Source organism: Acanthaster planci, linkage group LG19 (genome assembly GCF_054643075.1).
Source record: "Acanthaster planci isolate LZ-2023a linkage group LG19, COTS_SCS, whole genome shotgun sequence".
NCBI lineage: Eukaryota > Metazoa > Echinodermata > Asteroidea > Valvatida > Acanthasteridae > Acanthaster > Acanthaster planci.
This window is the reverse complement of record NC_141795.1, coordinates 3,914,530-3,936,584: the sequence shown is the minus strand read 5'-3', so window position 1 is coordinate 3,936,584 and position 22,055 is coordinate 3,914,530. Positions and strand designations below refer to the sequence as shown.

The window sequence follows — 22,055 nt, the reverse complement described above, 5'->3', positions numbered from 1 at the left end:
GAGTAATACGCTTGAATACACTCAAGACATTTGGTGTTGTCTGTCAATTGAAGGTTTTCTTGGCCCTTTTCCAACACTCGACTTGGGCTCCGTCGGAGGCTTCGTTCCCAAAACCAATCCCCGATTGTGGGTCTGAAGCGTTTAAATTAAATTGGATTACTGTAATTTCTGGCTCTCTTGCATCTTTTTTGATGTTTTGTGGCACTATTAAACTAATTACTGCGCTTACAGCTTCAACGTCAGCTAGTTAAAGAACACTAAGCCTCCGACGGAGCCGAATTGAGTATTGGAAAACGGCCAACGACTTGCCAATGAAACGAACACTGACTTCTGATCCACCTGACATTGCTTCACATGAACACAAACTTTAACGCAAGAGTGCGCTTTGCGCACGTGGTTTACATAACTTCAGCAAAAGAAAATTGTTAAAAGCTATGTCATTCCAGCGGCGGATTTAACACTCCACTTTCTTTTGCTAAGTAAACATTTTCATTTCTGTCATGAGAATTAAAATCTTTATGACAAGCAGAACGAAAACCACTTCTGAAGGGCTTCGGTGAGTGAACCCCATTTTCTCATTCCTCTGCAAGTTTTGCCACTCCTATTTTTGGGAAACGCCATGGACATCGCAATCTTTTTGTTTTCTTTTTTTTTCTGTAAATTACGCAACTCATTTCTGGGAACAGTTGCAACCAGTTCTGGGTTTCTTTTCTTTAGATGTGCATTTGATAATGGATTTTGTTTCTTTTTTCTTTTTTTTTTACTATGCGGGGCATGTAATCAAAATGAGGAAATATTTCGAGATATTTTTTTCGCAAACCGGAAGCATCTCACGGTATCACTCACCACCTGTTGTTCTGCAAATATCCTGTCTGACGAACTTTGCACCTGGAGTTGTTTGAACACACCTCATTTTGTGCAGTCGCGGTGGGGGAAAATGCCGAAGGTATAGCATGCGCGCTGTAATGTGACATTCTTTTGGGTGTTTTGTCGGTTTCTTTGCAGGTGTCAAAATATTATGCCATCTGTAACTTTGTGTTGACTGCCACGTGGATTTCCATGAATTCACCAATATGGAAGTATTGTTTGCCACCGAACAACGCTATTGCACAATGTCTTTTTTTAGGTATGACCAACATGGTTGTGAATGTTTGTCAAAGCAAGGTTACAAGCTTTAACACTTTGCAGAATTTTTAACATGGATGGATTCATTGTTAAAATCAAAGCGCTCTTCACAAAGAAATCCTTGAAAATTAAATATTTATTTGCTTTACTGTACAAAAAAAACTTGCAGGTGAAATTCTCATATAATTCATGTACAAATATAATTCAACTCAATAATTACACTGTACAGCGACACGAAGGTGCACATGGCCAAACAATATTTTTTCCTGTTTGCTTTTTTTCATGTACAAATTAATCCAAATAATATTGCATAATAACAGCTTTTTGTGTCTTCACATCCAACATAAATATACACACATGATCAATGAAAGACGAGCATTAATCTTTTGTCGTTCAGTTTTGCAGCTGAACAAACAATACTCTCTGGAAAATAATTATTACTGAATTTGATAATTGCTAATGAATACAACGGGTAAATTACAATGTAAAATCGCAATGATTACAATAAATAAAATGAAAACATCTCAACAGATAAAGACAGCATGGTAAACTTTTTTAAACAAAAGCAATACTCCTACGAATGACATCTGTCTCACAAAAAAAATGAGGTTAACTATATTTCATATTTTTTCCCCAAGAGCGGCACAACTGAAGAGTTTGTTTCTAGAATTCGATAAATAAACTGTTTTGAAAATAAACTCTTCGTGAGATATAGGCTTGCGGGTACACCACGGAATCAATCCTCTTTTGGAAGAGGTGCGGTTCTTAGAAGAACCGGTGATTTAAAACCACACATCCTCCAAAAGAGATCGATACCATGGTGTACCCGCAAGCCTATATCTCATGTAACTTCCATCATGCAAAGCTTCAGATCTAGGCCGTGTCCGAAACGGGCTTCCACAGCTACGGCTAGGTCTATTGTCCACGCGTCTCCACACATTTCCAATAGAGCGAAGACCTAGACCTAGCTCTAGACAACAGATTTGGATGCAGCCTTAAACTCTTTGTACATGTACACGTTCAGGGAATGCCCATAATCACAACCTTCTGCGTCGCGTAAAGATCTTCCTCTTTTTTTTACATCAACAAACCAACCGTGCTCAGTTGTAACTTGCAATGCAATTCGGTGGAAGTAACGAACGTTGCTCTTGAAATCACTCTTTATTACACCATGGCAACGACACTAACCGTTGCAATCCAGAGTGGCTAAACAAAATGCCAGAAATGTGGGTACGTAGACATTTCTACTTGCGAATTGCCGTCTAAACTAAGTAGATGGGGGACAGTTTTTTTTTACCAATCGTTGATGCGGTATCGGTTGTTCACTTCAACTTTGCAATGATGTTCGTTTATGTTATACAGAGATCAGTTACAAACCTTTTTTGACTAGGGATAGAAGAGTTTGCATTAATTACAGGGAAGAAGTTATGTGCTATAGTGTCCAAAAAAGGAAGAAGTGTGGATTAACCTGCATAAAAATGTATTTCTAGAAGTCTCTGTTGCATAAACGTGCATTGTAACAAATTTGTCACATTAGGAGACATACATGTAAGGTGCATAAAGTGATCTGCGATGAGATCTGAAACTGCTGAAATGAGATCCTTTCTCAGTTCGAAATGAAGATCAAGAACTCAGCAGTGTACGTCAAAAAGAACTCCACCGTATGTGCACAACGTATGTGTAGGCATGAAACGGGGTTATACAGTTTTTGTTGGAACGAATATTGTATTTTCTTTTGGAAAGCTGATTTTATCCTGATAATCCCGGTCAGTCATCATGATCCCATTTAACTTTTACATGTAGCTGTAACAGCAAATTAAAACTGCCCTAATTGTGCTCAGTTCACTTTCTTCTCTGCAGATTTTCAAGGGCTTTTGATGCGAGAATTTTTCAAACGCTCAGTCCTGTGTCTTCTGAAAAGATTCTCAATTAACGGAACTGAAAAAGTATAACTGAATAGACCTGCTCGCCAAAATAGCAGAAATCATGATCGATGAATTACCAAATTATTATAGTTGCCAGCCCAGCAATATGAGAATAATTACTACATCTATTCCATGTTTGGAAAGTAAAAGTAGGAAATGTTTCTGAGAATTTTTCTACCCTACCAAATTGGAAACAAAAGTAAGAATCAAAAATACTTTAAAAACCTGTGTGAATATTCAAAGACAATGCATAATGCATTAATTTTCATACAGGTATGCTTCTCTTTGCTTTTTCTCGACATTTACTGCTGTATTAATCTGAGTATTAAAATGACAAGACCACGTACATTCACTCGTTCACGACAATCTCACATCACAACATCTTTATGTGATATTCTAAAAACTACACGTACATAATCCGTATGAAGTACAGTGTACTTCTAGAACAAAGTTAATTTAAAAAAAGATCCCCTTTGGTCTATCACACATGACTGTACCATCTTGTACTTGCACTTTATTTTACAATAAAGATCGCAAGTTGGAAAATTGTCACACCGTAGAAAAGTGATAAAAGTGGTAGGTAATAAATAAACTTTCACATGTACATTGGTCATGAGGTGTACATGTAACTCACGACTGACAACACACTGATACGTCACACATTACAAAATATATGATGCTCGAAGAAACTAGGACAAATACTGCCTTGAACTGAACTCGTTACTTTTTGCACTAGTACCATTTAAGGTGATGCTTTACGTACAAATTGATAGTTTTCTTCTTTCACTGATGTTATTATTCAACTTTTCCTTCTGAGAAGTTTCTGATTTGATAAAAAAATCTCAACTCATTTCTTACACACACACCTCTGCCTGTGACAAAAAGGAGTCAAGATTCTTGAAGTTGAAAATCACCAGTTGTCAAGAACTGACCAACTGATCAAAAAAGTCATATCCTTCAGGATTCGGAATGACTGTAATTCAGGATCACTGTAATTACTACTGACCACCATTGGAATCGCGGATGAAAACCGAAACGCTGAAAAAAAAAATTCCATGATTTCGTTGCCAGCATGGGATGGCTCAGGGTGCCACTGAAACCACTCAGGTCCAATGTCCACATACAAACTATGTGATGGATAAATAGAGCAAACATATCTCTACTTGTCATAGGTTGATATACTCTTCAGAGCGTTCTACTTTCCTAGCCTCACTGAAGACCACTGTGTCAACATCAGCGGTGAAACTGATCCCATTGTCCTGATTTGTAGGTTGTCCCCTTTTGGCTTGAAGTTGGTTGTACTCCATGCTGGGGGGAGCTGAAGATGTGCCAATGTTTCCTTCTAAGGGTGGGGGGTTCTCTAACATAAACTGGGTGAGGCTTTCACTGAATTCAGCATCATCCAAGATGTCTACTTCAACAGGGTTGTCGATACTCTCCATCCGAGCCTTCAGGCTGGCACGCCGGGCCACATTCTCCCGGTCAATGCTGGCATAGTTATGCTTGTGCCGTGGTCGCGGGATGTCCATCTTGACTGCGCCCTCAGAGCCCCCGCGCTTGCGCAGGAAGCGCTCCACGAAGCCCATGCTCGCTTTCCTGTCTCCCGGTGGGGTCCCCGCAAACCCGCGGGTGGGGCGCTCGCGGAGGCTCATGGCACGCTGGCTGAAGCGCATTGGGGAGAGTGAGCTCACCTCTCCACTCACCGTAGCCGAGCGCTTCAGCTTTGACTGCAGGAAGGAGGGCTTCTTCTCACCTGAGTGCAGCGGGCTCTGCGGCATGGTCTGGATGATGGGGCTGGAATGCTGACGTGACTGGAAACGCTTCAACTTTTCTTCATACACGGGCTTCATGATTAGATAACCGTCACCATCTGGATCATCATTATCATTGGGATCACGACACCATGCTGTGCCGTCACCAGGGGTGGTGAAGACAACCGAGGGATCTGTATTGCAGCGTTTACGTCTTGGGATGTTCACGGACTTGTCTTCAAAGGACCGGGCCTTTGCCTCATCTGCAGCAGACAAAATCATGGATATTAACAAGATTAATATTATAATCTAACTGGCACAAAAAATCTCAGAAAATACACTACAAACTGCAATTATCAAGCTCTTAAATTGGACTACACTTGAATACACATAACATGGAAAATTACCCAATGAATAATCAGCCCTTTGTAAGGACTGCCTTCTCCTAGTGATGTAGGATGTGACAGATGGGGCACTGGATATTGGGCTCTCTGGTCTCCGTTCGATTGATCCTTTCCTCGCGTACACAAAAGTCTCTACGTCTTCATCTCTTTGTCCCATCACTCTCTGGAAGTCAGGATCTGAACTCCGAGATGGGAATTTTAGTGCTGTGGTATCGATGGGAGGGGATGATGACCGCTCGTCGTGGCTGCGGGAGTGAATCTTGGCAAAAGCTCTCTGGTAGGACGCCCCGATGGAGGACTGTCGTGGCCGGCTGAAGGATGCACTGCGGGAGGTTTGGGACTCGAGTAGGGACTCACTCGCCGAGCTAACTGACTCACTGCTGCTGCTGGAGGTGCTGTTGAGTCTGAGCTTCGCTAGAGGCCCGACGGGCTTCACCAGATCCCCGTGCTGGAATGGAACTGGAATGTTGCTGCGGGCGTCTCTTGGTGGACGGCCCCTGGAGGTCCTCTCTGCGTTTGGCAAATCCTGGAGCATGTCTTGCAGGGTGCTTGCTGGCAGGAGATCATTGAATGGTGGGGGGAGAGTATCCGAGTACTCCAGGGAAGGGTGAACTGACAGGCTCCTGGCATTCCCTGACTTACTTGATGGAGGTCTGGAGTTCTCATGCTCATATTTTGAAAGTAAATAATCCTCGTTAAGTGGCAAGCTCATAGTTCGTGCATGCACAGAATTACTGGAAAATTTAGGTGTCTGCTTTTTACTTTGCTCTGGTGTGTTCTCCAGAGCATGTACATGGACCTGACTCCTGTTCAGGTTTTTGCTGTCTGCAGGACCCTGTTGATTGGACCCTTTGCCATTTTTAGGTGGGGGAAGATTGACATATTCATGTTCTTCCCTGTCGCTGTCCACACCAGGGACATTCTTGCCTCCCTGGCAGATTGCACAAGCCTCGTGCAGTTCACCCATGTGGGGCTCATTGCCATTGGAGGAGTCCTCCTCCCCCCTGAGGTGGTTGAAAGAGGCCATGATCTCGTAGTTCTGTTCCCGGATGGGCGTGGTCTTCTTGGGAGAACGCAGCCCGTCACAGGTGTTGAAAATGGTCTCCACGCTGCTGCCACTGCTGCTACTACTGCCACCACCACTCGCTGCCCAGGACTGGTCCATCTCAATCATCTCAATAAAGCGGCCGCCCAGGGCCTGGTTGCGATAGAGCTGGTTCCGTCGGTTGGAGCAGTGCTCCAGCATAGTCGGGCTCCTGATCTGGTTGGTGCCCAATTGGTAGGGTAGCGTCCCTCCCTGTCCATTGCCGTCTCCCGACAGGTGGTCGCCATTCTTGCTTGAGCCCAGTAAGCAACGCAATTCCTCCGAGAAGTCTTTCCTCCTAGGAACTAGCTCCTCGTGAATGGACACTGCCAACAAAAAAAATTATTAAATACTTCACTCGTTCACTGAATGAATGCAAACAAGTTCAGATTTAGTGTTCAAGCTATGACCTGGTGGGGCTGTAATTAAAATCAGACAACCAACAACCTATAACCACGCCAGGAAACTTGCAAATATTTGAGGGATTTTCAATGATCAAAGAATGGTCTTTCCTGATTGAAGAAACACAACGCTAGCAAGCACAGCAAATCTCTCATAATTCCACACCCCACAGGAAGGCCCCTGCCTTGGGTAGACTTATGTAGAGTGCATAAATGTATGATGCTGGCACAGTGAGTGGGACATGCCCAATTGGATTTGGAAAAGTGTGATGCATCAAACAGGGTTTCACGTTTCAGTTAATGGCAGAAAACCTACCTGTGCTGGATACATGGGACCACCTGTTGGACGTACAGCTGCTGTATGTCGCAGCATCAAAATGAGACTTGAGAGATTCCGCTTGCTGCGTGATCACAATGAAAGCACCCCCATCTGTGGAGAGGACAGGTAAATATTTATGACATGCACATCATCTTGAAAAAAACAAACTCTTAAAGCTACATGGTCACATTTTAGTGAGGTGTTGCTGGGACAAGCAGTGGTAGGTCTAGGTTCAAATTCTTAGAATTATTAAAAACAGGTTTAAATCCTAGCAGAGAGTAGAGTTTATGAATCTAGGGCAAAATTCAAAAAGTTGCTTAGTACGAAATTTTGCTTAACTTAAAAATGTACTGCTTAGAAAAGCAAAAAGGTGGGTCACATTTATCTCTTATTGTAGGTGTCCAGGTGGTTGAAAATGTGGTAGAAAAGCGTTCCAGGTTTGTATGACCTCAAGCATGAAGCAGTTAAGGAGCCCAAATAACGTTCACCCTGATATATGAGGGTATGGATAAGCAGTAGGGTTGGTACACATGCATCCCTTCGCAACAAATTCAAAATTTTGGTCTCACCTTTACTAGTTGATCTCACTTCGAAGGCGAAGCCTTCCTCAACAAGGCCGTAGCGGGACAGGTTGGACAGACTCCAACCACCGACCAGCCTTGAGGGCACCTCGTCGGTGATGGCAAAGTGGTTGTCGTGGAAATAGAGGAGACCAGGGCCTGGCCGGAGACGGCCTCCATTGGGCACCTTCACCGTACATTTGAATTTGCTGGATGCTGGAGAAGGCAAAGAAAGTGCCACATAATTTGAAAACAACTCATGTTGATACCTTTCTCTTGTTGTCTGATCAGAACAGATGCTGCATAAGCGAGCCTTTTTGTCTCAAATTGGCCACTTGACAGTGAATCACCTGGTTTCATTGTTAACATGTACAGTGTCGGTGCAGAATTGCGCAAATCAAAAATGAACACAAAAGTAATGTAAATTATGAACTCATTGCTATTTACACATAAAAAGCTGAACTTTGACAAAACATTGCAAAAATGTGCCGAGTCCTTGCACAAAAGGTTGCTGTTTGGAATAAGGTACATGTACCATAAATCTGAGGTATTCTTCTAAAGCAAAATCAAAAGTGGCCCTCCCAGTTTCATTGGTGATATGAGATACACAAGTACATGTATGTTTTGAAGTATTCTGATTAATTTCACTTCAAACTTCTTTTGTTTATTCATTGGAACTATTCCAGGTTATTTTCCAAGAATTTCTGGGATAAAGCAGTATCAGTATTACTTCAGTATTTGGGGTCCGATGGGTCAAAGCTAAAAGGGACTACATGTGCTTACACTGTAAAGCATATCTAATGTAATCCCCGAATATTTACACATGTACATGTAAGCATTGAAATGACTGGAACACGTCACAAAAAATCATGTTGAATTTTTTAACACATGAATGTACATATAACTTTGATGCGAGTGGGGTGTAATGTGGAAGATTGACAAATTAACGAGAAAAAATATAAACGATAAACAGAGACATCAAGCATGCATTTCCAAAAAAGGTGCAAGCCATTTTATTGTTTTTCCCTCACAAAAAGCCAAGATGTTAAGTGAAACTTTATACATGAGGTTCTGTTACCGGAGCAGTTGAGGTCTGAATAATTGATACAAATGGGGGTATTTGTTGGCAATCCAACAATGGAGGCCCCGGCTCCATTTCCAGCAGATTGATGAGATGACATCAATTTAAAGTGCACCACGTAGAATGATGGTGCAGAGCCTGCATAATAAACCCTACATGAATTTCAGACACTTCAATTATACATTGAAGGTATGACTTATGGTTCCTGGAAGGGAAGACACTGATGCATAGGATATAAGAGAGCATGGATCTCAACATTCTGGCCATGTCAACCCATATTTGGGGATATTTTGGATAATTTTTTAATTTAGAAATTAAAGGGAAGACACTGATGCATAGGATATAAGAGAGCATGGATCTCAACATTCAGGGCGTACAGACAGCCCGGGGAAACTCACCGTTTCCCAGCGTCACATAAGTCTTCTCAAACCAGGCCAAGAGGTCCTTGTGGCAGGCAAACGAGAGCAAGATGATCTGATCCAGACAGACGACGGTCAGCACAAAGGGGTTCTTGGGGTGGCGGATGCAGGACTCCACACCGCAGAAGTTCTGGGCCGAGATGACAATCTGTTCCCTCCGGATCTCCTTCCCTGCCAGTAGCTGGTCCTGTCCCTTGTAGAATTTCAGGACAATTTGGTCTGGAGATGAAGGAAAACAAAACAGTTTGGATTTAGTCTTTCAATGACAGAACATTCAGAGCAGAGATTGTTCTGGCACATCAAAGTATTCGATGATCATCGCTGCCAGGTCTGACGAACAATAGTAAACATTCCAAAAATTCCTAATTACTGCCTGCAGCTTAGGCGGACAAGTGGGGCCAGTGATATCGTAGGAATATTTGTGGTGTTTTCTTTGCAATTAACTACAAGGTATCACAGTGACCAAGAAACGGATAGAAAAAAATATTTAACATTAGATTTACTTTTGCCGTTTTGAATGATTTTTTAAATATTTTGATGTCCTTTTCCATTATCCATGCATATATGTTTGTAATTTTATTTTGTCACTCCAAAACATCAGTTTTCAAAGTCTATGTACGAGTTTGGCTAAGACTGGCCAACAACATGTTGAACACTACAGGACAGTTAAATTCACGAAAACCAAAATGCACTGTTTCATTACAGGGAGTGATCATGAGATTTCATAAAATACCTTTTGTATAAATTCCTTAAAAAATATGATTCAAATAAAACTCAAAATCTTACAAACAACGTGGCTATTTATTCCCAAAAGAAGTCCAGGAGAAAGCGTTTGATAAGGGCAACAACTGCACATGAACACTTCGGGTACACAGCCTAATAAAAGCAACTGAGCAAGCACTAAATTTTACGTTGTTGTCAGATCATACCGAGCACCAACGATGGCATGAATATTCAACTTCCTATACTGCAGTCCACACCATTTTAGGGATGCAGATTACCAACGAAAAATTGCCGCGATGATCATGGGATACAAAAGGGACTTATGATTGCAAAAACAGGTGGTGCGTAGCAAGCATGCACTGCGCTCTGGCTATGGACATACCGCAGGCATGCCAGAATGCGATTATTGGCCAGATGTTATAGCACGGGTAGTTTAAACGCCTTACATGTATGCGCCCTTCTCCAAGATTTTATAAACAATGTATGTTCAGGGCTGCCTGAAGGCTTGTGAAAGTAAGTTCACCAGCTTCCAACCCACAACATCCTGCTTACTAGTCATGTTATTTTTATTGGCTTGTCCCTTAATCATTAACTTGAGCAACTCTAACGGCTGGTTTCAATGCTAATGACGAGGAGTTGAACAACATTTCTCTATTGATTTTTTCCTTATTTTGTGAAAATTTTCCCAACTGCAAGCTTGAGCTGTCTACCGATTCCTGTATTTTTTATTGTGCATGTACATGTAAAGTACGCTGATCAAACAGTGTACTATACACTGTACAGGTACATTAAGATCTACGTACATGTACAGTACATTAAGTGAAATATGCCATACACATGTTACTTTCAAGTTTCTCCCTTTCTGTAGGAGTGATCAAAGTGGCAATGTTGATGACAAATTAATGGTGCACAAGAACATGGAGATCTTAGAAGTTATTTCAAAATGATTTTTGGAAAATACTGTGTGGAAGCAGATCAACAAGGGATTTGAGAATGGGTTCAAATACACTAAAAACATGTTTAAATGTTCCCCATGTGTAGCCTGTTTAGCCCCTACCAGTGTCTCTTGATCAATTCGTGTAACATCACTGCCTGGGTTTTTGATATGCATGTGCACACAATGCACCTGTCACCACATCCACAGACAACCAAAATGCATCCAGCTCTCTCACTTCCATGCGATCAACTCCGCTAACCCCATGTGACACACACAAACAATTCCTTGGGCTGACTCTTCACTGCACACACCCAGCCACCTGTTCAGCCTCAGAATAAAGCCGGTTTTGATTTCCTCTCATCTCTGCTTCCAATCCTCTCTTTAGAAGGATACTCAACCTTTTTGCCTTTTGGGACATCACCCCTTGTTGGTGAGCAGCCTCACATGAAATCCCTGCTCTGAGCAGCGGACAACAAATCCGGCTGTTTACAATTGATTTGGTGATATTGATGGGGCACCCTTTTTTTTCCGCTTTCAAAGGGTACATGTGGGCGTGAGAAAAGCCAGTGCATGACGGGGACTTTGTCTTCTAATACACTGTGTTAGGACTAGGCCAGCTTAATTAATTAGTCAGAGGGTCCATTACAGGTAGATGCCTGGATCTTGTGTCAGATCCACTGTTGCCAATAAACAATATCCAAAACTGCATGCACATGGCCTGATGAACTCAATTCACAATGAAGACATCACATTTTGATGCCTGAAACTGAAATTTCTGAATGATTTCAAACCCCCAAGAAAAAAAATCACACATCAACATGTGAGAATGGCAATACTTTCCAGTTTATTTCATCACTTCTCTGCCAAAGTAATAACTACAGTAGAGTGTACAAGTTAGGTTTGGCATGGTACCAGTGCTCTGTGTAATTATAATTGTAATTTTTGCAGACCATAAAGCTTCTTGATAAACCTCGCACATGTACGTACAAGTCCATGCAACACCAGGCACTTTAGGTTTGTCACATCTGCGTAACCAACTCCACCAACTCCACCAACCACATGCATGTGACACATAGTGTACAAACGATTCCTAGGAGTGAATCTTCATTCCAAACTGCACAATAGTTTACAGTATATATTAGCAAACATCAAGGTGACAAGGATTCTGGCCTCTGACTTTAATGGCTGTTTAAGCCACAATTTTAAAAAATCTACGTCAACCAAACATTTGGAAAGTCACCACGTGGAATACGGATAATAAAACGTCTGGCCAACCTGCTTGTAAATGTCACAACGTTCCCAATGATTCTCAGGATATCCAATGTACTAACCCAAGGAAACATTTAACATACAACCTCAAATCAATGGTGCACTGTACACCAGTAATTCCAGAAATTAGCGGTCCATTTTTTTTTCATGTCCCTGTCACATCTGACAAATGATTTTGGAAGTTCAAGACACATTTTCTGATTTTCAGGAGTGATGAATTAATGCAAACAACCTGCCAAACAAATAGTGACAGTTTGAAATCAATTCCGGTAATATTTCCATGCCAAATAACAAAGGTCAGATGTAACAGGGACAAAAAATGTCACACTTTTAGACCCTAATATCTGGAATTACCAATATGTCCATTTATGCATGTACAGATGTACCAATAATATTTAATAAATCAATACGTTTACATGCCCGGAACTCAAGAGCCACCTTAAGCAAATCTATCTAGTTTTGTGAGATTTTTTTTTTGTCGGAAGTATTGATTTTCAACCACCAACACACAAGTCAAATGTTAAAACTATTGAAGGCCGTTATGTGGAAGTTAAAATGTATCAGAAAGTATCAGGTGCATATAACAGCCAAGCGTTAACATTTTGGATGTGATGGGAGGGAAGTGTCTGTTATGGGACCCATCCTTAGTCTACAAGTAGACACCAAAGAAAGTTTTCCTATTTCTGTGCTTTTTCTGCTCCCCTCCAAAACTTTGACCCTCTCAATCTAAACTGTTCATGTACATGTGACCAAAAAATATTACACATATTCCCAGGAGTACGGTGCACTACTCTTCTACTCTTAATAAGAAATAACCTACGACAGAAGACAGACAGCTACAGTACACATAACACTAACAGTGGAAATTCCCTGCATTAAAATCTCACACAGCACTCACTGTTTGAGTGTTTTCTGTAATAGTGCAGAATCAAAGGGTTTTTTTACCCCAAAGCTTTCAATACCGGTAGCTTTGGACAAGGCAGGCTATAAAAAGAATAAAAGAAGAACGAAACCTATACATGGCAGGTAGGAAGCAGGGACTTTGAATAAACACTTGAGCTATACATTTACTAACGCTGGCTGCATTTCTCCCCTAGGGCTTGTGATGTTGCTGGCTGAAAGCACTAGTCAAGTAGAAAATTCCAGCCAGTGTACAAAGAGTGAAAGAAGGAAAAACCTCAACTAGCAAAGTTTCAATTTCTCACTTTGATCTCTGGGATGTTCGGCGAGCAGCGCAACATGCATTTTCTTTACCACAAATCATGTTCTCACATTTCTCCAACATCCTCCGGGAACTAGACTGGTTTTGAAGTGGTATACAGATTAGCTGCCATCAGCTGAAGGATTTTAGGTGAAAATTGAACAGCTGAGGAACAACCGAAAATATTATGGTGGCCAATTTGTTTCTGTACTCTGGAAGAGGACTATTGATTCCTCCCTTGAACAGAGAGAGGGTTAGTGGTGGTGGTGTTGTTGTTTGCGGCGATCACAAAGTTGAAAGTACTGCGGCCTGTCAGCCCCACTCCGGCCATGGACATGCAAATCAGCCAGCCTTTTGTTGGTGCGTTCCAACTGGATTAAACCTCTGGGATGTCTTACAGGAATGGAATGCAGGGACCCTTCTAAAGCACGCACCATCGTTAATATTGAAAGGTGTAGGGCAAGGCAAGGAGGGGGTGTCTCAGACTGGATTGAGATGAAGATGCTCTAAAACATTCTGAATCTAGACAGTAAAGAGTGAACCTATTCACCAAAATGTCCAAACATAAAAACCGTTCCCCAACTTCAAGAAAACACGTACATGTACGGTAGGTAATACATGTACATTGTACCAAAGTTCTTTTTTTTCTGACTCCCACGATATTTTTCAAGGATTGGCTCTGATACTCTTGCCTTAAAATTTCAAGCACACAAAGTTTACACACAGATTAATACTGTGAGTGTTCAGGGTTAATAGCTAGGCCTGTCTGTCATGTAAAAAAAACCTGCTGATGACTTTTCACACAGAGGTAGGGCCCATAGCCCTTATTCTTATGGGGGAAGCATACACATGTACATATGACACTTCCTAACAGTACAAGACTGAGTTGCAAACTGCTAGAGCCAATGTAAAAGAATAAGTACGTTTTGAAGTGTGAAAAGCAAAACTGATGGGCAACGTAAATCAATAAGAACCCTTAGCTTTTTACACCCGTAAAATGTCCTCTTTCATCAGGACACTAAAATAAAAGATACATCAAATGTCACACAAGGCTCAATTTGCTCGTCCTATCAATGCAAAACTGAAACAAAACGATTAACAGAGGGCCTACATGTACAACTCATTTTGTGGGACTCAGTTACATTACATGTTTGCTGTTTTGTCCCTTTTTGAACAAAGCTTGTTTTGTTTACTCCTTGTCTTCATCTGAATTCAGGAGCACGTAGGGAACAGGTCCTACAGCAAACACTTCAGTCCCGAGGGGAAAAAGACACCACTGGGGAAGAAGCAAATTGTGAAATTTCAGGAATGCCGAGAGGTGTGCAGTGAATAGAAATCTTCATAAATAATGAAAAGCAGGTAATAGAAATGTCTTCCTCTTCCCTCAGGCCGTGGGGACCAGGAGCACTCAATCTCCCCCCCCCCCAATCGATGTCAGGGGGAATAGATGTTTGGCCACTCGGCCTGACCAATAGGCGCACCATTGTCCCAAGTTATTAATTATTAACACCATGGGGTGTACAAAGATCGGAAAAGACTAGGGCTAATACCACTGGGCATACTGCAATTGAGGGCTGCGCCTATGAGTGTTCAGGGAAGATTTGTTGCAGAGTTAAGAAGATTGGTGTCTGTACACATATACCTGTAAGAAAATTGACAACGGGTCCACAACCTGCAGAATGTTGGCAAGAAGCCATAATATGGAATCAATTTCTTGAATTTCATTTCTTCCTTGCTAACCTTATCACTCACTTTTTACATCTACTCCAATCTTCCAGTGGGATCATAAGATCTATTTCAAATTACGCATTACATGTAATCTTTCATATTTGTCTTTAACACCAATTTTCTCAGCTTCTAATGCAGCATGTAACATACACGTACATGTCACAAAATTGTAAGAATTGGTTTTCTTAATACAGAAAAAAGGACTGATTGCATAACACAAACTCCATCAATGAACAATCAGGATTGTGAACAAAACTCATGAGAAAAACTCATTAGTAATAATATTAGCACTCATATCATTTGTCTTCTACATGGTTACTTTTATAGTTTCCACCTACATGTACATCATGTACATGTACGTGCAAGAAGTGCTTGTTCCCTTACTCCAAACAAAGCCTCATAAGGGGCTTTACACAAGGAAAGTAAGACAAATATCCAAATACTTGCCAAGAATTTCCTTGGGAGCAAGATTGCACCTTCCTGAAACTCACATTGTATGTAACTTCTAGTCTCTCTGCATTTTTTAAAGAACCTTCTGAACCAAACAAGTGTACGTAAATGTAACATTCATGGTACTGAAGGACCCTCAGTCTGGGCAAAAGCAATCAAAATCAGACAAAATAGTTGGGTCGATTTGGAAGGGTACAGACAGCATGTCTGGATGGAGGGGCACAGTTTGAGCCAGAGAGATGTGTCATCTTATTCATTTTTCAGGGCATTATCCATGTCACTTTTACAATACTGTCATAAACATTGTACATGCAAAATCGGCCACCACAAATGCACAGTAGCTAACGTGTAATACAGAAGCCAACATCTTTAATGCAGAGGACATACATGTACACCACCTGCTGTGGTATTTAACAAGATGTACAACAATGTGAAGAGTGGGAAGCCATGTGTAACACCAGTAGCAGACAGTTGGTCACCTGGTGGTTGCTGGAAAGATCTCCCTTGGGAAACAAGTAATTGGAGCAATTACAGAGGACTGCCCCCTCAGTCCAGCCAAAAAAAAAAAACCCACACACACACAACCTTGTGGCACCAGCAGAGAGCACAGAGCTATTAAATCACTTACAGCATACAGACAGAGGGGTACAAGTGAGGTGCTAGAGTACAGAGGAAGGGGTACAAGTGTGGTGCACAGTTTCCAGGTAAACGATAGCTTGGTAGTCTTTTTTTTCCTAATGGTACATGCGTATATACATATGGGGTTAATTTACACCAAGCACCCTTCCTCCATCTCAGGAATGACTGTCCATTAAACATGTACAACATATGTAGGTTAATGATCCCAATGTGTTGAGCATTGTAAGATGTTTCGTGAGGTTCTATGATCTTTCAATATTGATTTGAATGATTCCTACTCGTGTTAATGTGTGTATGTTACAGCATCAATATGTAGAAAGTTGAAATAAAAGCAGCATTATCACACTTCAAACTACATCTGCACAAGTTCCCTAAAAATAATGTTACGATGTACATAAATTATTCGCAGTCTCATTCAACTAATTGTTTGCTCCCATCAAATCCAAATACTGGTACCTTCTGAGTGTGACACAGCCCTATTGATTTACATACACATGTATGTTTGGTTCAGAGATATATTTGATGACTTAACTCCTCTGCTTGGCTTTCAGAATTCTAAAAAAAAATTTCAATGTGTGTTTTGTATTTTGTTCACTCGTTGCCATCTTGGCGACATTCAGAACTCAAGTTTCCGGTAATACTCCAGCTGAGCAAGGCTACGTGCCACTGCCGCAAAACTGATGGCCGTCGACAGCATTCAGCCGCCATGAAAATGAAAAACGATTCTCATCATAACACGCTGCCTCCTCCCTTGTAAACACCTGAACGGATGATTCATCTCATCCAATGATACCCCCCCCTCCACCGCTAGCTGACAACAACACAGACCCCACAACAACCATCCTCCCCTCAAAAATATACAGAAATCATTCCTCTGGCTAGGCGACCGGCATGAGACGTCGCCGCTGCAATGTGCCCGCATCACGCTCTCCCCCCCTCCTTCCGTCGGAAACCTACTGTTGTTGATTATGCGCTTGCCTGGATATCAAGCTGACTCATCCAGGGTTCGGATGAAAAAGCGAATCATCCCGAATGGGAGTATTGACCTGCACTGAAGCTGTCTGGAGTACTGCCCGAGAACAGCTGTGCATGGGAGCTGAGATAAACAACAACACCTTTGTAAGGTCTACCAAAGCACACACACACACAAATTAAAATGGACTGACATCTGCTTAAAGCAATCTCCTCTCATTGTGTGTGGCATTGTTTGAAACACAATCTGCCCGTGCATTTACTGAACTAGACCATTTCCTTTTATATCCTCCATCAAAGCAAATGACTATTTTTGCCTTCAAAATCACCTCATAAAGACAATTTTGTAATACCCCGATTGAAGGGAAAAAAATTATTAACAGCACGAGCTGTCATGTCTTTGTCCTTCCAATTGCTTTTAAGAAGCCTCGGGAGAATTGCAACAAGGAAGGAAAATATGGTTCAGTGGAGGGTGTTTTTCTTCGATCAAAGACCTGAGGATAATATCATCAGTTCATCTATGGTCGGTGTAAACAAGTGATGGAGTCATTCACCGACAACCACTTGGGATAGGGAGAAATTCTCCAGGCCGGCATCAAACAACAACTCACCAATGTCAAAACAATCTTTCCTCTCTCTACCTCATCTTCCTCGGCCCACTCACAGAAAAGTAATCACTCTGTCCAGCCGCCAATTTATTTCTAATTTCCTTTGTTCAAGGCCTTTTGTTTAATTGAACTCAGAGAGAAAGGTGAGGGCACTTTAGAATGATTTTGTAGTGAGCGCCTTACGGAAGGATCTCGTCCTCAGCTGAGGCTCCTGACTGACGAATGCATGGCTACATGCATAACTGAGGTCACAATCCCAATTTTAACAGTTCTTGGAAACTTGTGGTGACTTTTATAAAGGTTGAGAAAATTTCCCAGGAATTTGGGGAAAAGGAGGAAACCTGTAGAAATTTTGGGAAATGTGGCAACAAACAGGTGGGATATTTACCCAAGAAAACTTTTCTTGATTTAGCTATAATAAAATTTCTAAAAAATCTCGGTAAAAATTACTTTTTAGGGAGACGTACAGAAGGTTTCAAAGTTGTACAGGACCTGTAGAAGTAATGATTAACTTTTCAGCTCAGTGACTGAAGCCGCATTTGGGATTCTTTCGTTTTGTAGTGACTGAAGCCTCATTTGGGATTCTTTCGTTTTGCAGTGACTGAAGCCTCATTTGGGATTCTTTCATTTTGCAGTGCCTTTCTTCATTTTAAATTCTCTAAAATACAACACAAGAAAACTTTTAGTGCTGAAGTTCAAACTTTAAATAAACACAATACAATACAGTCTGCTGCTTGCACATTGTATCGCTAAACACTCCTTGTCTGAGCTTCCGAATTGCATGGCCAAAAATATTTACTTTCTTCTCCAGGAATGACAAACCAGTGTTTGACCCTTGACTCCTCCCTAAACTGAATCCCATTAGTGCAATGACACCCAACAGTAATGGTAAACTAAAGATGGAAAAATATATCAATGTACGTGAGGTTTCTTGGCAGAAAATTTGAGACATGTAAAAATGGGTTTCCAAATTTGACATCTAAAACGTCTGGTCTGGCATGCCACAGTCATGATACATGTAAGTTCATGAATGGTCATCCCTGACACAAATTGAAACATTAATGTCACACAAACTATAATCAAGGTGCATATTGCAAGTGCACTCATGTCTCTACAATTTAATCATCAAACGGTTTAGCGGGGCAATTCACCCCTAAAGTCATTTCGATGCACTGATTAATACTTTAAATTCACACAAAGTGTAACAAATATTACAGCCCAGTGCCACCTAAGAGAGACAAAGGTACAGCGCTGTAGCACTGCATAACATGCATATTGGAGAATGAAAACACATTCAATGCGAATGAAGACAATTCAGCCACTTGACTACCGCAGCAACGAGGGTAATCACTGCCAATAACTGGGTCTGCTTTGTCGATGTTCCTGCAAATCTGATCACCATAACCAGTCGTGATTCACAGCTAGTGCGCCATCCGATGCCAGCCACAACAAGAAGACACTCAGAGCTAATGAGTTAATGAATAATCCATTAAGGAGCAATCGTGGAGGCCAACTAACCCTCCGGCGTTTCATTCAGTTTACTGTAATGGCAACTTCAGATCTGAAGCAGAAAAACAGCCAGACCGTTGTCATTTGTGATTGGGAAGCCATCTCCTAATTTTTCTGAGGGCACCCTCCTTTTTCTTCACTTTTGGCCCCTCCCCCATCTTTCACCTGTAAAAGCTGTAGCTGCGAAAGCTTATATCTCTCTTAAAATTTGGTTTCTTTAAGGTGCTATCGCATTAGTACACATGCATGTATTAACGTTCCCAACTTTCAAGTCCATTGATGTGAACAGCGGCAATTATGAAACATGTTTTGAACATATAGCCCATTTATGCACTCACCACTCGTAAGGGTTTTAACAATTAATTTAATGCAACCAAACATCAATACAAATTGAATTCCCTTGAAATTATTCATTTTACAAACTAGTGTTTAACGATCCAGGAACCAACTGTGACCAGCTGGTGCAGTCACGTCTGAATCTGTCGGAAGCAATTCTACCGTACAACCCTCTCCTGTCTTGTGGATGCATTGGGCTTAGTGAAACTTTCACAAAACATAGACAAGGCAAAGAAAGGGGAAAAAAGGGAACAAACAAACAAATCAAACAAAAATCACCCACCACTGCCAAAGACTAATGACACAGATGATATTTAGAGATGCCATAAAATGCACTGTCTTTACAAGGTCTGTGTCAATATTACGCATGGTGCCACACATGTTCCGGTTCTGCAGACCCTGGACAGACAAATGCCAGCCCGACAAGTAAATAACCTACATGCATGGCATGTACTCTTCCTGCATAATGGGTTATTGCAATTCATGGTGACTGTCAGATAATGACCCCACTGGCAACGCCAAGCAAATAAATTACGCAAGGTGTAAAAATGCCAGCGTCTTTGCACAAACCCGTGTGCAGTGTCTGTCAATAGTCTCTGGCATCAGGACCATTTGGTACCGATGGTTCGTCTGATGTATACTCACAGACACTTTCTGATGTTTACAAATGACATGACGTGGACTAAATGTCATCACTTGCTTACATGTCCGTCACAATTCTGCAAAGTGTGCAATTTTTGAATACTTTACTCATCAAAATGCGGGGGGGAGGGGACTGTAGCCATACCAGGTTTTTTTTTCAATGATGCAAAGCATGAATGAGATGTAATATGTGATACATGTACCAGTAATGTTTGTTGAGCTCTGTGAACTCAAGATTACTGGGCTACAGTGACAGCTGTCAACATGTGTGCTCTTGACATATTCATTTGTAAGTTATCCATGTGCATGGGGACAGGTTTTGGTTAATTACCACAGTGGATAGAACACAAAGGGAACAAAGGGTGTTTCCCTGTCCTCGGTGGCCAATCTATTGTCCTTAATAGTGCCTACAGTTTGTCTATGGGAGAGCGTTATATTGTGGGGAACATAATGGTGGGACAGCCAAACATGACATTGTGTGTAGGGTGTTGTTAAATAATTTTGCACACCAAAATGATCAAAGCTAGATTTTGGATCAAAACCTCTAATTTTGAAAGTACAATTTTTCAAAGACTCAATAAGGACTAAATGGACTTTTGCTAATCAAATGTTTGAAATTGCCAATCTTTTTCGATCAAAACTATAAAACATCAGCAATACAACTATTTGAAGCAGATCCACATTTCTGCATCATTGCAAATTCAATTCTCAAACAAATGTTACATGTGTATATTTTTCACATCATGTCCATAAGAGACATTAAGGAACAGTGTACATGCACATAAATTATTGATGTGCACGGCATTATTGGAAGCAAACTATCCCCTACTCCTTTCTCAACTCAACGTGTAAATACTGCATAATTTTTTGGTTTTGAACATATTATGACAAAAGTACATGTAACGGAAGGTGTATTATCTCCACTTTAGTGAAAGACAAGTTGAAGACGCAGCAACCGCAACATCACAATTTTTTTTTTTTAGGCATGTATAAGATTCTGCCTCGTCAAATCATCTCTCAAGCCATTTGGAGTTGAATAACCGGCGCGTCTGCCTCACTTCAACGGCAATTAAAAAGAGTGCACTGGCTGGGAAGAATGGCTAGGCGGGTTTCAGCAGTGTCTGTCAAGAGACAAATTTCTTGGGAATGATTTGTGTTTTTTGCAGGAAGATCTGCACAAAGGCTCAGTGCATCAACCCTGCCCCTTTAATAAGTGAGCTGGATATCGGTGTTTGTCATTACTGTGAATCAAGTCGGAATGACAGCTTTTATCTAAATTGAAAAAAATCAGTAGCGTACGTGGATCGTCATAGAGGGCTACTAGGTACAGCCCCTGCAAACAACCTTCACTTCACCTGCAATGGGGCCACATTCCCATATTTTTCCCGGGGTACCGGTACAAAAGCTGGTCAACCAGCTAGGAACGTGACATGTAAAATCACTGGTGCATTTAGGCACAATAATGACAAAAGTGGAGTTTGTTTGCCTTCCCCTCTCTATCTATTTTAGAATTTCCAGCTGTCCTTGATATCCCTAAACACCTCCAAAGAGTGTTAAAAAAACTGTTTAAACATGTGAGAACCGTAAACATGTGGAGATTTCCGTGTACCGTGTGCACTGGTTTCAGCTCTTTCTTTTCATGCAGGTCCTTACTTGCAGGTATCTCCTGCAAACTTTCTCGGGCTTAAACTTGTTTAACACATGTGTACATGCACATGTACACATACATGTATACAGTAGGTGTGTTGTTCTATGTACTTTTTATCCCGTTATGGGGACCACACAAGTGTTGACATTTTGAAGTTATGGGGATCAAAAATACTGTTGGAACAAATTTTTGGCCTCCCAATGTGGTTCCCACTTTACAAAAGAAACTCCCCTTTAAACAGGGATGGCCTACTCACACATCTGCAACCATTACTATACGCACTCCTTTCTCAATGATTGTGAAAAAAATTCTTGCAAAGACAAG

General features: G+C 41.3%; 1 protein-coding gene across 1 annotated transcript in view; it reads right to left on the bottom strand.

Moving 5' to 3' along the window:
* Positions 1–1,243: 1,243 nt before the first annotated feature.
* LOC110986584 (uncharacterized) overlaps positions 1,244–22,055 on the bottom strand; it is a 34,062-nt gene continuing 13,250 nt past the window's right edge. Inside the window, exons 3-7 of the mRNA XM_022248600.2 lie at positions 9,049–9,288; positions 7,579–7,785; positions 7,007–7,120; positions 5,209–6,615; positions 1,244–5,064 (exon numbers count right to left, since the gene is read on the bottom strand). Of these exons, the coding sequence (XP_022104292.2) occupies positions 4,217–5,064; positions 5,209–6,615; positions 7,007–7,120; positions 7,579–7,785; positions 9,049–9,288 (2,816 nt within the window). The 3' untranslated portion in view covers positions 1,244–4,216. The remainder of the gene's footprint in view (positions 5,065–5,208; positions 6,616–7,006; positions 7,121–7,578; positions 7,786–9,048; positions 9,289–22,055) is intronic.